Consider the following 16,532-nt stretch of genomic DNA (forward strand, 5'->3'; position numbering starts at 1 on the left):
AGGTACTCTGCATCACCATCCCAGGCCCACAGACAACATTTCTACCTCCTCCTATTTGAAAGCATGCTGCCTATAAGGTATCGTGAGTCAGTCAACGGAAGCATTAAAGTGCATGGGTCTTCCCAGGAGTGCTTCATCCGTGCTTTATAAGCATTAAGCAGCCCTCTTTACCGGCTGATGGACTTCATTCTCCACAGCCCTCAGATTGCCCCAGGATGAGAAAAGCTAGGGCCTGAAACATTTGGCCAGCCATCATTAATACTAAAGGCAGGTTATAATACTAACTAATACTAAATGGATAGGTTTTAATCCGTGTTTGTTTTTAAAACAATTGATTAAAAAATAAAACCAGGTCCGTGTCATCACACACAACAACCAATTCAAAAACACCAGCCACCAAAACTTTGATACTGTTTAGACAGAAGCATAGGTAAAACATACCAAGATAGAGGACTCTGATCCAACTAGAAACCATCCCCAAGGCTGACCCGCAAAAAAGAATTAATTCCTTTCTTCACAGCAAAAGAAAAAATAGCCAGAGTGAAGAGACACTGCAGACTGGGAGAAAATCTCTGATACCTATCCATCTAACATGAGATTACTATTGAGAGCCTAAAAAGAACTACAAAAAAAAAAAAAAAAAAAAAGAAAGAAAGAAAGAAAGAAAGAAAGAAAGAAAGAAAGAAAGAAAAAGAAAAGAAACTTCCAGTCAATGAATGGACTGATTAACCAGATAGTTCTCAAAGAAAAAAATACAAATGATTAATAAATATTTTAAGTGTTTAAGATCCTAAAGCCTCATGGAAATGCAGACTGTAACAGCTTTACTATTCCATTGCAAATTATTCTTTAAAAACAACAAGTTCTGGCCAGTATATGGAAACCTTGTATGTCACTAGTGATTATGTACAGTGGTGCCATCACTATGAAAACAGTATACAGGTTCCTCAAATGAATTGAAAATAGAAAGACACGAAATATAAAAATACAGTATGATTCAGTGATCCCACTCACTCTTGGAGTGGACCTGAAGGATCCTAAGTCAGCCTGCAACTGAGATAATCATACATCCACATTTATTGATACAGTATTCACAATATCCAAGGTCGGGAACCAGCCAAGAGTCCAGTAAGAGACAGACACATAAGGAATATGCGGTACATGTACTTAATGGAATTTTACTCAGTTATAAAGAAAAGTGAAATCATGGAATTCACCAGAAAATTGATCTAACTAAAATTCACTGTGCTAAATAAAGTACGTCAGGGGGGATCCAAGATGGCGGCGAGCAGTGTGGACTGTGTTTGGAGGCCCCAGTGAAGAATTCAGGGAATTGCACAGATTTCTGAACCAGGAACACCAAGGTCTCCACACCACGGCAGCGGGAGTGCTCCACGGTTCAGAGGGACCAGGGTGCAGAACCCCTGCGTGCCCCTGCACATGGGAGGAGCACGGATTTTCTCGGATCAGAGCAGCAGCGGGAGAGGCAGCAGCGGGAGAGGCAGCAGCAGCAGGAGTGGCACCAGCAACACCAGAGGCACCAGTGGCACCAGCGTTGGTGGCTGAGGTTTGCAGCTCAGAACCTTCCAGTGGAGGCGATTGGTGTGGTAGCTGGTGGGAGTTGCTGTGGGAGAGGGGACTCTGGGCAGGATGTGGGTCACGTGATGCCTTGGGACCCAGACTGGACTCGGCGGACAATTTGGCCATAGAGTCCTGGATTCTGGCTCAGCTCAGCAAGCAATTCTGCCCAAGGCACTAATTCCACACAGCCACAGCTCCCCTGCTTTGGCGCAGGCTGGGCAGAGCGCTCAGTTCCACCCTAGGCACCACCTCAGCTCAGTGGCAGCTCCCCTGCAGTGACGCAGTCTGGATGGAGCACTCAGTTCCACCAGCGGTGCTGGCTCAGCACAGCCGCAGTTCTCCTGCTACAACAAAGGCTGGGAGGAGCGCTCAGTTCCACCAGTGCCTCTAGCTCAGCACAGCCCCAGTTCTCCTGCTGTGACACAGGCTGAGCAGAGCGCTCATCTCCACCAAAGGCCCTAGATAAGTGCAGCCGCAGTTCTCTTGCTGTGAAGCAGGCTAGGCAGAGCACTCAGTTCCACCAGCTCTAAGACTCTGGTTGGACAAAGTGTACAGTTTGAATCCAGAATTCCTGGCTGAGCTTGGCGGACATTTCGGCCCTGAGTCAATAACTGACCACAGCACAAACTTTGGCCCAAAAGCCCCTAGATGAGCTTGGTGTGCAGTCCCAGCCCAAAAATTTTGGCTGGACCCTGTGTGCATTTTGGTCCCAGAATCCCTAGCTGAGCTTGGCAGACAGTTCAGTCCCTGAGAATCTAGCTGAGTTCGGCCCGTGGTTCAGGCCCAATGTACCTGGCTGGACTTGGCAGGGGACCCAGAAGGCTGTGGATACCTTGGCCTGACCCAACGCTCATTCAGAGACCCAGAATAATTGCAGGACCCACAGCACAGGGGAGCTGAGGATCACTGGCTGTGAGAGTCCAAAACAACAGGGCTAACCTAGTACCATCCACACCAGTGAAGCATCAGAGCTTGCGAACTAGGGAAATCGTGAGGAAACAAGTGAATCTATCATCAGACTCCCTCCATCCAACTCTGGAAGCTACACAACAAAAACAAAGATGGCAAGATGTCTAAAGGACAGCAAAAAAGCAGACACAAAAAACCCCAAAACAACATGGCAACTCCAGTTTCCACCTATCCCAAAGAAAACAACCCACAGAACTCAAATACAATGGAAATACAAGAAAATGACCTCAAATCCTTAGTAAGAAGGATGATAATGGAGGAAACAAATAAAATTCGTAATCAAATGCAGAAAGACACAGCCAAATAGGTGAGAGACATAAAAGAAGCACATAGAGTGGAACTAAAAAAATTTCAGGAAAATACAAACAACAAGATGAAAGAAATAGATAAAATGGTTCAAGCTCTGAAGACCTATAAAGAGGCAATGGAAGAAACTCAGAAATATACAAACAATCAGATGAAAGAAATCAAAAAATCAATTCAAGATCTGAAAATGAAAATGGAGTCAATGATAAACACACAGACAGAAGAAAAATGATAACGTGAGACCTCAGAGAAGAAGGCGAGCAACAGAGAGGTGAGCTTTTCTAACAGAATCCAAGAGATGGAAGAATGAATCTCAGGTCTAGAAGACACAATCACAGATCTTGAAGCAACCATTAAAGAAAATGCCAAATCTGGAAAACTCCTGACACAAAACATCCAAGAAATTAAGGACACCATGAAAAGAAGAAATCTGAGGACAATAGGCATAGAAGAAAGAGAAGATATCAGACTCCAAGGCCCAGAAACTATTCTCAACAAAATCATATAAGAAAATTTCCCCAATCTAAAGAAAGAGGTGCCTATAAACATACAAGAGGCCTACAGAACACCAAATAGAATTGACCAGAAAAGAAAAAATGCCCATCACATAATAATCAAAACACAAAACATACAGAAAAAAGAAAAAATATTAAAAGCTCCAAGGAAAAAGGGCCAAATAACATTTAAAGGCAAGCCTATCAGAATTACACCCGACTTCTCAGCAGAGACCATAATAGCCAGAAGGGCCTGGACAGGGATCCTGCAAAACCTAAGAGACCACAGATGCCAGGCCAGACTACTTTACCCAGCAAAACTATCAATAACCATTGATGTAAAAAACAAAACATTCCATGACAAATTCAAAAAGTACCTAGCCACAAATCCAGCTTTAAAGAAGGTACTAGAAGGAAAACTCCATCCCAAAGGGTCAAGCTACAACCAAAACTACTCAGGAAATAGATAACTATCCCATGGCAAAAACACAACTACACAAATGCTAGACTGAAACCAACATCAAAATTAAGACTCTTAACAGTCGCTGGTCATTAATATCTCTCAACGTCAATGGTCTCAATTCTCCAATAAAAAGACACAGACTAACTGAATGGGTACATAAACAAGACCCAACATTCTTCTGCATTCAAGAAACACATCTCACCCATAATGATAGGCATTACCTCAGGGTAAAGGGTTGGAAAAAATATTCCAAGCAAATGGTCACAAGAATCAAGCAGGCATAGACATGTTAGTATAGAACAAAATAGGCTTTCAACCAAAATTAATCAAAAGGGATGAGGAAGGACACTTCATACTCATCAAAGGTAAAGTCAACCAAGATGACATCACAATTCTGAACATCTATGCTCCCAATACAAAGGTACCCACATTTGTAAAAGATCTGCTAAAAAAAACTTAAACCACACATTGATCCCCACACAATAATAGTGGTAGACTTCAACACCCCATTCTCACTGAAGGATAAGTCATGGAAACAGAAACTAACCCGAGAAATAACATCATTAACCAATGCCATAGGTCAAATGGATCTAACAGATATCCATAGAACCTTTCACCCAAACAAGAAAGAATATAACTTCTTCTCTGCACGCCATGGAACCTTCTCCAAAATTGATCACATCATAGGTCACAAAGCAAGCATCAATAGATACAAGAGGATTGAAATACTACCTTGTATCTTATCAGATCACCATGCTCTTAGGCTGCAATTCAACGACAACAGAAATAACAAAAAGCTTACACATACATGGAAACTAAACCCTCTCTGCTAAATGACACCTGGGTCAGGGAAGAAATAAAGAAAGAAATCAAGGAGTTTCTAAAAATCAATGAAAATGAAGGAACAACATACCCAAATTTGTGGGATACATTGAAAGCAGTGCTAAGAGGAAAATTCATAGCACTAAGTGCCTTTAAAAAGAAATTGGAAACATCGCACATAAGCATCTTAGCAACACAACTGGAAGCCATAGGAAAAATAGAAGCAGAAACACCCAAAAGGAGTAGACGTCTGGATATAATCAAACTCAGGGGTGAAATTAACAAATTAGAAACTAAGAAAACAGTCCAAAGGATCAACAAAACCAAGAGCTGGTTCTTTGAGAAACTCAACAAGATAGACAGACCGTTAGCCAGTCTAATGAAAAGGCAGAGAGACAGAATTGAAATCAACAAAATCAGAAATGAAAAGGGAGACATAACAACAGACACTGAAGAAATACAAAGAATCATAAGATCCTACTTCAAAGGCATATATGCCAAAAAAATTGGAAATCTAAGGGAAATGGATGATTTTCTTGATCAATTTCACTTGCCAAATTGAATGAAGAACAGATAAACAAGCTAAATAGTCCCATTTCCCCTACAGAAATAGAAGCAATCATTGATAGTCTCCCAACCAAAAAAAGCCCAGGGCCAAATGGTTTCAGTGCAGAATTATACCAGACCTTCAGGGGTGAGCTAATACCGATACTCTTCAAGCTACTCCAAAAGATAGAAATGGGTGGAAAATTACCAAATTAATTCTATGAGGCCATAGTCACATTGATACCTAAACCTCACAAAGACTCAACAAATAAAGAGAATCTCAGACCATTTTCTCTTATGAACATCGATGCAAAAATACTAAATAAAATACTTGCAAAACGAATACAAGAACACATCAAAGATATCATTCATCATGACCAAGTAGGCTTCATTCCAGGCATGCAGGGATGCTTTAATATACAGAAATCCATCGATGTAATCCACGATATAAACACTGAAAATAAAAAACCACATGATCATCTCCTTAGATGCAGAGAAAGCATTTGATAAAATCCAACACCCATTCATGTTTAAAGTTTTAGAGAGATCGGGGATACAAGGCACTTTCCTCAACATAATAAAGGCTATATACAGCAAGTCAATAGCCAAAATCAAAGTAAATGGTGAGATACTCAAGGAAATTCTTCTAAAATCGGGAACAAGGCAAGGCTGCCCACTCTCTCCATATCACTTCAATATAGTACTCGAAGTTCTAGCCAGAGCAATAAGACAACAAAAGGAGATCAAGGGTATCCAAATGGGAAAGGAGGAAATCAAAATATCCCTATTTGCAGATGATATGATAGTGTACATAAGTGACCCTCAAAATTCCACCAGAGAACTCCTATAGCTGATAAACACCTTCAGCAAATTGGCTGGATACAAAATTAACTCAAAAAAGTCTGTAGCCTTCCTATACACAAATGACAAGCTTGCAGAGGAGGAAGTTAGGAAAGCCACACCCTTCACATTAGCCACAAGCAATATAAAATATTTAGGAGTTACTCTAACTAAGCAAGTGAAGGACTTGTTTGAAAAAAAATTCAAAACTCTGAAGAAAGAGATTGAAGATGACCTGAGAAGGTGGAATGATCTTCCTTGCCCATGGATCTGGAGAATTAACATAGTGAAAATGGCCATCCTACCAAAAGCAATCTACAGATTCAATGCAATCCCTATCAAAATACCTACACAATATTTTAAAGACATTGAAAGTTCAATTCTGAACTTCATATAGAAAAACAAAAAAACCAGAATAGCTAAAACAATCTTGTACAATAAAAGATCCTCCGGAGGAATCTCCATACCTGATCTCAAACTGTACTATAAAGCAATAGTAATTAAAACAGCATGGAACTGGCACAACAACAGGCTGGTTGATCAGTGGAATCAAATCGAAGACCCAGATATGAATCCACACACATATGGTCACCGGATTTTTGACAAAGAAGCCAAATCCATTCAATGGAAAAAGGATAGCATCTTCAACAAATGATGCTGGTCTAACTGGAGGTCTATGTGTAAAAACATGCAACTGGACCCATATTTGTCACCTTGCACAAAACTCAAATCCAAGTGGATTAAAGACCTCAACATAAAACCAGAGACACTAAGTCACTTAGAAGAAAAATTGGGGAAGAGCCTGGAACATATTGGCACAGGAGACAACTTCCTGAACAGAAGACCCACGGCCCAGGCCTTAATGTCAACCATTAATAAATGGGACCTCATGGGGCTGAGAAGCTTCTGTAAGGCAGGAGACACTGTTAAGAGAACAAAGCGACAGCCTACAGACTGGGAAAAGATCTTCACCAACCCTACATCTGACAAACGTCTAATATCCAAAATATATAAAGAACTCAAAAAATTAAAAACCACCAAACCAAATAACCCAATAGAGAAAAGGGTCTTGGAACTAAACAGAGAATTCTCAACAGAGGAATATCAAATAGCTGAGAAACACTTAAAGAAATGCTCAACCTCCTTAGGCATCAGGGAAATGCAAATCAAAACAACTCTGGGATTCCATCTTACACCCATCAGAATGGCTAAGATCAAAAATTCAAGCGACACCACATGCTGGCGAGGATGTAGGGAGAGAGGAACACTCCTTCATTGCTGGTGGGAATGCAAACTAGTACAGCCACTTTGGAAATCTATCTGGTGCTATCTCTGAAAACTGGGAATAGGGCTTCCTCAAGACCCAGCTATTCCACTCCTTGGAATATACCCAGAAGATGCTCCAGCACACAAGAAAATTTGCTCAACCATGTTCATAGCAGCCTTATTCATAATAGCCAGAACATGGAAACAGCCTAAGTGTCCCTCAGTAGAAGAGTGGATAAAGAAACTGTGGTACATATACACCATGGAATACTACTCAGCTATTAAAAACAAGGAATTCCCAACATTTGTGGATAAATGGATTGAGCTAGAAATGATCATAATGAGTGAGTTAACCCAGAAGCAGAAAGAGTCAAATGGTATATACTCACTTATATCTGCATACTAGCCCAAGGGGCATGTCTCACGAAAGCCTTCACTTACCAGGAAACTGGGACAGAGGGGAGGGCATCCTATTGGGACTTTAAATGAGAGAAGCAAGGGAGAATAGCAAAGTAGAAGGATCCAGAGGGTCCTAGAAACCTATACGTAGAACATTATGATAGGCAGATTTGGGCCCAGGTGTCCCGCTCAAACTAAGGCACCAGCCAAGGACAATACAGGAGGTAAACTTTAAACTCCTACCCAGATCTAGCCAATGGTCAGAACATTCTCAGCAGTTGAGTGGATAGTGGGATATGACTTTCTCATGTACTCCATTGCCCTACATTTGACCATGTCCCCTGGATGGGGAGATCTGGTGGCACTCAGAGGAAGGACAGCAGGTTACCAAGAAGAGACTTGATACTCTATGAGCATATACAGGGGGAGGTAATCCCCATCAGGAACAGTCATAGGGGAGGGGAATAATGGGAAAATGGGAGGGAGGGAAGAATGGGAGGATACAGGGATGGGATAAACCTTGAGATGTAACAAGAATAAATTAATAAAAAATTTTTAAAAAATAAAATAAATAAAGTAAATCAGGTTTAGAAATACAAATATCACATAATTTTTCTCATATGTAGTGTGTAGATTAAATTTCTACATGTATGTGTGCATGAGGGGTGTGGGGGTGTGGGTGTGTAGGTGTAGAACATGAAAGGACAAATGGGACCATGAGAAGAGAGAAAACGCCTAAAGGGAGCAACACAGAGGACCAAGTGAGGGCGGTAGAATATACATGCTATGAAAGCAGAAAGTGGTCTTGTTTGGAAGGAGAAGAAGACCTGTTGGAAAGGGGGTGGGAAAAGGAATGGCAGCGGGACTGGGATGAGAATAGTATGTAAACATGTATGTCAGATGCTTCTAATGACACATCCACATCAAGCTGCCATTTTTAAATGTCTTTGTTTTATTCTAACAAAAATGTTTGCATAATTTTACGATAAGAAAGAGCAAGGATGCCTAGAGAGGGAAGGAGGGCACACAAATGAACATTAATGTTCTCAAACGACACTGGCAGTTTAACAGAGCACCTGCTTCATAGTCAAGAGTATGTCCAATGAATCATACCCCAGTGGCCAAATTCAGCCCCATGTTTTAATAAATAAAGTTTTATTTGCACGCAGTTCATTTCTTATGGCTTCATTGGAACTTCATTGTTTGAAGTAGTCTCAACATAGATCCAATAAATAATCCACAAAGACAAGAAATAGTAAATCATCTACAAAGCCAATAGAGAGTTACTTTCGGGACCTGAGAAAGTTTGCTGACCCCTGACCTTAGAAAGTTAGTTTTACTTCATTCTCTATATTTCTCTAAACACTTTTAACTAAGTCTCCTTCAGGCTTTGATTTCTACAGCTAAAGAATGTCTAGTCTCTAAATGAACCACTACGTCAGATTTATTATCCCACAGTTCTGTAAACAGTAGCATCTAGTGTATTGGTTTAGACTTATTACTACAGCTGACTTGAAGAAAGAAAAGCAGTTTTGTGTCTTACGAATCCTCTCAGGCACAAGGCTCTAGGTGAGTCCTTTAAGGTTTATGGGGTGGGAGAAACTGAACTAACCTGAGTTATCTTTCTTTTGCTGCAGAGAGATCTCTCACAATGATGTCTTGGAGGTAATAGAGGCAGATGTGTTCTCCAACCTACCCAAGTTGCATGAAATGTAAGCAACATCTCTGTGTGTGTGTGTGTGTGTGTGTGTGTGTGTGTGTGTGTGTGTGTCTGTGTGTGTGTATACAGAAGAGGGCTGTGACTATTAGAAAGATCTTTAAAAGTTCTTTTACATTCCTGTGAGACTCTGGCTGTTCTGTTCTCAGATCCACAGATCATCATAAGATGCCAGAGGCAGACTAAAAGGGACCATCATTTGTCTCTGGGTAGATAGCCAGGTTCCAGTCTTGAGCTAAGCTTCATTCTGTTTACTGACTCCCTCAGCTAGTTTTGTTCTTATTTTATGTCACAGGCTCTAGACCCCTTGTCTTATGACTGTGGGAAAACTCCTCCATCCTGTCATTTCATTCAATGTGATACCACATTGAATGGGGCCGTCATTTGTCTCTGCGTAGATAGCCAGGTTCCAGTCTTGAGCTAAGCTTCATTCTGTTTACTGACTCCCTCAGCTAGTTTTGTTCTTATTTTATGTCACAGGCTCTAGACCCCTTGTCTTATGACTGTGGGAAAACTCCTCCATCCTGTCATTTCATTCAATGTGATACCACATAAGGCCAAAATAAATCCCACTCTATGTAACGGAAGCTGGATAAGCCTTTTCCGGGAACTGCCTGTGCATAGACATAGCATGAAGGCTCAAGCAAGATGCCTGACCACCTGAGGCCTTATTTTTTCATATGCAAAACTAGAGTGTAATCCATACTCACAGAGTTGCTATGATGAATAAAGAACATAATAAGCAACCATTAAATTTAGTATAGTAACAAGTATAAAGCAATTACATTGTAATGACCCTTGGTTGCTCTACTATTGCAGATAAACTCCCTCTTATTGACAGTCTACTTGTGTCTGTGTGCAATACATAGATCTAATTCTGTTTCAAGCCAGTCTCTAATTACCAGAAGATAATTTAAAGACTGATAGGATGTCAAGGCCATAGACTTTAAAGACTGTCAGTTCAAAAGAGTTTCAAAGTGTAATCTGTTTGTTACTGAGATCCCCAGAAATTGTTTTAATGCTCAATAAAGAAAAAAAAGATTTTGTGGTCAGGTAAGATTAGGAAACACTGGGCAGATAAGAAGAAATATCATATTTACCATAGAAAAACTCAGAAGATGTTTTATGCTAAGATACATTTGGAATCTCCAAGAAAAGTATTGTACAGGTGTGTGTGTGTGTGTGTGTGTGTGTGTGTGTGTGTGTGTGTGTGTGTGTGTGTTTATTAAGGAGTTATTTACAAATGACAGCTGCCTGCCCATTTTAGCCTACTCCTTTTTTCTTCTGTCTACTCCTACCTCATTCTTCCTTGTTTTCATTAATGTCTTATTTCTTTATTCTCTCTCCACCTGACTTCTTCTTGCTCTAGTTATGAAAGGAGACCTGATGGGGCCTAAAAGCCTTACAAAGCATATCAGAAAAATAAACCAAAGTCATGGTGTAAAGCACCCCTTGATGCTGTCCAGTGGGCAGGGGGCTAATGGAACGGTTCTTGCATGAAGAGGCACTCATGCCCATGCAACACTGGCTGCATTTGAAATGATTAATCACCTGGTTCTTGGCTCTGGCTACCTACAGGTTACTGCAACATAAAAGCTAATGAAACAGGAAGGAAGTAATTATCAAGAGTATCTCTGCAAATATACATTGATCCAGCAAGATGAGAAAAAGTTAGGTGCTCTGTGGGAATCCAAATGTGAATAGGCTCACTTCCAGACAATGGATCTGGACATAATATAGGGCAAAACAACTGGACAGAAGTCACCATTCCCCTTCTGCTGTGAGAAGCCACCTCAGTCTACAGAATGGGCGGAACCTGGCCTTCTGCCAGATGCTATCTGCAGGAACTTGGCACTTTAAGTCAGGGACGGAAGTTAGTTGCTTTTCTCCCTGATTTTTTTCCTTTGCCAGTTCATCTCCACTTCTCCATTCCTTTGTGGTGCCTCACTGAATCCCTTTTCTCCCACTCGCATTTTCTTTTCAACCTTCCTTGCTGGTCTGAATGTCCCTTTCTTGTCTGCATACCATTCACTAGCTCAGCTTCCCATGTTAGTGTCTTCTCCCCCTCCTTAGTTTATCCTGCATCTGGAACATCATTGCTAGTAAAATTCTTCAGCTCTCCCCATGGTTAGAAATTCACTGGAGGACAGGTACCAAGGGATGTGTGTTCAATGGACAGGGTTGGTGCTCAGTTTGCACAGATTTCTATGTTAAAATCTGTTGCATTTGCTGAAATGATAGACAGATGGATGGATGGATGGATGGATGGATGGATGGATGGATGGATAGGTAGGTAGATGGGTGGTGGATGGATGAATGGAGGGAAAGAGGGATGGATGACTTGATTAATTATTTACTGGTGTACTCTACGTAACATGAAAACTACCATGTCACACGTTTGCTGTTCAAGTCACTTACGCATACCTTCCTCTTTTACAGTAGGATTGAAAAGGCCAACAATCTGCTGCACATCAACCCTGAGGCCTTCCAGAATCTTCCCAATCTGCGATATCTGTAAGAGCACATCCATTATGGCACTCCTTCTGTTAATAAGTTCTGCGTTCCTATTTTAGCAAAATCCCCAATTGCTACTATGAGAAATAACTAATTTTTCGTCAAGGATGGGCAGGGGTCACCAAAGCAAAGGTAGGGGGACAGTTGGTTGTGAGTTTAGTTTAATTTAATGGATGAAGTCCACTAATGTGATGCATTTTATTTTCACTTTCATGCAAAGGATGCCTTTTGCAATTACATGAAGACCTTCATAAAAGTCTGTCATAATTTAGGGTTAATGAGATGCAATTGACCTTTCAGCTTTCTTTCATTTTGCATCCTTGACTTGAAAGACTTTGTCTCACTTTTTTGCATATAAGGTTTTTTTTTCTCAAATAGATTGCAATGTTTTGTTTTGTACATTTTGGTCAATAACTGCCATGGCATTTTATCAGCAGAGAGATTCCTGCTGTCAGGACTCCATCCTATGACCTGTTCCCAACAGCAAAAACAGTTTCCTACACTTAATGACTTTCACATTAGCCAAGGGCTTGACGGATACTTGGCTATTAGGATGAGATCTTACAAAGTGCAGACAAGAGTCTACACTCTGGAGTTAAACCCTCTGAGTCCACTCACTAGCTATTTGTTAGAGGCAAGGACCTAAACTCTCATAAGCTTGTTTCCTCATTAACAGAATGTAAATAATAATGCTTATAGGTTGTGAACATAATCATGCTGCATAGAGGCTTAAAACAACAACCATCTCTCATATTTTTACCTGCCTCAGTTGTTCAGCCAAATCAATCTGCTGACCAGGCTTTTGTTTGCCTGTCAGCTAAGCTCACTCATGTATCTCTAGCAAGTTGGCAAATCACCTGGGGTGGGGCATTATCAACGGTCTCAGTTGGAACGGCTCAATTCTCCATCCAATAATGATCATCTCTCCCATGTTAGTGTAGGCTTATTTTTCCTGAGTTTCAAGAGAGACATCTGAAGAGTACAAGCTTCTGCAGTATTTACCATGAATAACACAGCATCTCTTCTGGTGCATTTTATTAGACACAGAAATTCATAGAACCATCCTGGATTCAAGAGGCAAAGAAGTAGGTGTCACTTCTTGACAGTAGAAGCTATAGCCGGGATTTAGAGGGTGTGGACACAGGAAAGGAAAATAGGCTTGAGGACACCTTTGCAATCAATCCAAAGTATATAAAGTTTTCCACTGTGTCTACTGTCATGTGGCAAAGACCCCAATGACAAAACCATAGTCCAACTCTGAGAGTCTGTATAGGGTCAGCTAGTGACTGGCTGAAGAGACAGTTCTCATGGAACAGCCCTGACTTCTTTCTGCAAGGAACTTTTAAAGGCAAATGCCATATTCTTGTTGGCAATTGCAAGGCAAGGAGAGCAAACAAGCAGTTTAGCAGAAGCATAAATCAGCAGTGATCTGGGTCAGTGTGACCCTCAACTCTGTGGGACAGAGTTGGGCAATTTTCTAACTTCCCCATAGGAAGGAGTATAAGGGGACAGGGGCAGCTCTGAGTCAGACCTTAGATGGCTACAGCAGGGAAAAGATGAAGAAACCTTGGCCCCATCACACCTATCATTGTAGATATTCAGTAGTTGTTAGCTGCTAATAATATCATTCTCCAGCTCTAAATTTTGGTCCATACTAAATGGAGTTAATAAACAGAATAGAGGACACTGAATCATGATAGATCTTAGCTCTAAGGAGTACGATTCAGCCAATGAGGGTCCGTCTAACCTTCTATGCCTTAGGTCTGACAGGAGTCCCAGGAAGGGTCTAGAGAAGAAAAGGTGGGTTACTTCTGAGTTCATGTTAGAGGTAGGCCAGCCACATGGCTACACACCATATGTAGTTACATAGTTGGTTGCTTTCCATCCTTCTTTCTTCCTTCCTCCTAACTTTTAGAAGATATCTGAGTAGAGCACGAGGGTCATTGGTCATGCTGTAACAGAACAAAGGAATCCTATGAGGTGGAAAATAGTTTCTGGCATAGAGCCATTGGCAAACTACCCCTGCCCAAGCTCTGCTGCAGAGGATAGACTCATGAAAATAATTTTATGCACACAATTCATAGGCTTTTAACATACGAGCCAGGCCAAAAAGAGCACAACACAGCAGATAATTGAGGACTGAGAGGGATCTTTCCAAACTCTGAAACTAAGCATGCAGAATTTGACTCTGGAGTAGGGAATATAGCTCAGCTGTAGAGTGCTTTCCTAGCATGCGATAGGTCTTGGATAGACCTTAGGTATCACAAAAATTCAAACTAGAATTGGACTGGTATTGGCCCACTCATCATGGCCAGGGCCATTCAATCCTCATAATGAGGACCATCAACAAAGGAGGAACTTGGAGTAGATGGATATAGAATACACTATAAACAAAAAAACGGGTGTAGGTTGCCTTTGGTAGAATAGAAAAGACAAATTAGGCCTTTGACCTCAGAGAAAGATGAATCCTGTGTCACTTCTCATCAAGTCCAGCCTCCTCTTCAAGCCATTTCTCACTTTCAGGTGAGAAGTCCTCTTGGGTGATTATCAGGGAAAGCCTCTCTTCATGGGCACAGCACCTGGAAATTTGCTCAAATGAGTCCTATACTGATCCCACCTAGAAATACCAGTGATAACAGAGGCTGGTCCTAGCCCCACTGTGTTTGGAGAGATTATGCCTCAGTATATTTTATAAACTTGTTTTCTGAGCAAAGAAAATAGTTGGTAAGAAGTTGAGAGATTGCATTATTGTCAAAAGATCTTTATTTCCTACTCAAAATATAAAATAAAATAAACCACACAGCAAAATGTTATTATCTTGATCATTTCACACTGCTACAATCACAAGTCAATACTTCTCAATTCTAGAGGCTAGAATGCTAACATCAGTTAATCTGTGGTCAGTTCTTGTATAGAGTCCTCTTCCTGGTATGTAGATGGCAGTCTTCACATTATGTCTTCACATGACCTCTTAGGAGCAAGTGTGTAAAGAAAGAAGAGAAAAATCCCATGTCTGCATCTGCTTTTATAACATTTAGGGTTTCAACATAAATTTGGGGGAAACACCCTGTGCATAGTAATGACGTAATTCTCTACTGTACAGAATATTCTCACATCTGGATTCCTGTGGCTCCCCCATAAGGAATTTGAGGATAGAAATTGTATAGATTAAGCCTTTTGACTTCTGGCAGAACTAAGCTTTCCCCAGATGTGCACACCACCTCAACATGCAGTACATGATAGATACCCACTGAGGTTTAAAGACCTCTGCCCTCCACCAGCACTTCAACCAGCAATGCACCTGTTCATGGTTCAGACTGCTGCTCCTCTGAAATATTTTCCAGGCCACTAAGACAGATGACACAAAAGCACAGCAGGTCCTCTCACCTAAAAGGTTCTATCAGGAAAACAATGACTACTTAAGTTCCAAGTCTGCATTAGTTAGACATGGCAACTATAGCAAAATACACAAAATAGAGTTTCTTAAACAAGAGAAGTTTTCTATCAACTATGGAGGCTGGGAAGTTCAAAATCAAGACACTGGAAGATTATACCGTTGTACCAAGTCTCTTCCTGGCCTGCAGATGGCCTTTTTCTCCTTATCCTCCAATGGCAATGAGAGTGGGCATGCTCTCAAAAACATGAGGATGAGCAAGAGGAAGACGCTGATATTGCTTCTTACAGAGATGAACCCTGTAGGGTTTGGACCCCTGTCTTGTTACCTCACCAAAGCTGAACTGTTTGCTAAATATTCTCTCTCCAGATACAGTCACAAGGAGTTAGGACTTGAAGTTCTGAGCAGGGAAGTGACGTGGGTTTATCCCTAGTACACCTCCTCCCAAGCTTATTCCTGTCCCAGCAGCAGGCCTCCATAGAGCTATATGATATGCAGCCAGGTAGAGACAGAGACGAGAATTTCCCAGATCCTTTGGGATGATGAAAACTTGTTTCAAGACAAAGAAAAAGCACCAAATAGATGAAGGGATGCAGTAGTGATGAATAGGGTGGAGCTGCTGTTGTTTTGTTTCTAACATTGCTGTCACTTTGGGTTTTACTTTCGTAAGCCAGGATAAATATTTAGCATCAGAGCAACTGAAAGCAGGAAATTACCAGGGGGTGGGGAGGAGATGCCATTTGCCTCGAGCATCCTAACTGCTGTACACACACTTAGAAATGTGGTTCTGAAGCTCCGTGATGATTCCATTTCATGCTGTTCATTTGATAGTGCAAAATTCAGGACAAATAGAAATCAGCACTCTTCATCAACACCTTCATGATTCACAGAGGCCTCTGAAGTAGTTAAGGAAAAAAGCACATAAATAAAGAAGTGCTCTTTAACCAGAAGAATATGCACCGAAGACTCATCTGAATGGACTTTTTAAGGCAATATTTTATTTGCAGACAAGAGTTCTTTTCTTTTCTTTCTTTCTTTCTTTTCTTTCTTTTTTTTTTTTTTTTTTTTTTTTTTCTGCTTTGCCTTCCTGGAGCTGATCTTTTTATGTATGCACAATTATCTATTGATCTGTAAATAAGGTTTATAAAATATTCTTTTCCCTTTGCATCTTGTCAATATATTCCCAGGCAGCTGGGTGGTGTTCTTTGCTACTCAATAAAC

The 16,532-nt window shown here is 40.9% G+C and overlaps 1 protein-coding gene across 2 annotated transcripts in view; it reads left to right on the top strand.

The window, feature by feature from the left end:
- The window catches only part of Fshr (follicle stimulating hormone receptor), a 192,623-nt gene that overhangs the window by 137,090 nt on the left and 39,001 nt on the right, over window positions 1-16,532 (top strand). For both annotated transcript variants that reach the window (XM_051157033.1, XM_051157112.1), the window contains exons 3-4: window positions 9,324-9,398; window positions 11,843-11,917. In XM_051157033.1, the coding sequence (XP_051012990.1) occupies window positions 9,324-9,398; window positions 11,843-11,917 (150 nt within the window). The remainder of the gene's footprint in view (window positions 1-9,323; window positions 9,399-11,842; window positions 11,918-16,532) is intronic.

The sequence above is a fragment of the Acomys russatus genome, chromosome 1 (assembly GCF_903995435.1).
Source record: "Acomys russatus chromosome 1, mAcoRus1.1, whole genome shotgun sequence".
NCBI classification, from domain to species: Eukaryota; Metazoa; Chordata; class Mammalia; order Rodentia; family Muridae; genus Acomys; species Acomys russatus.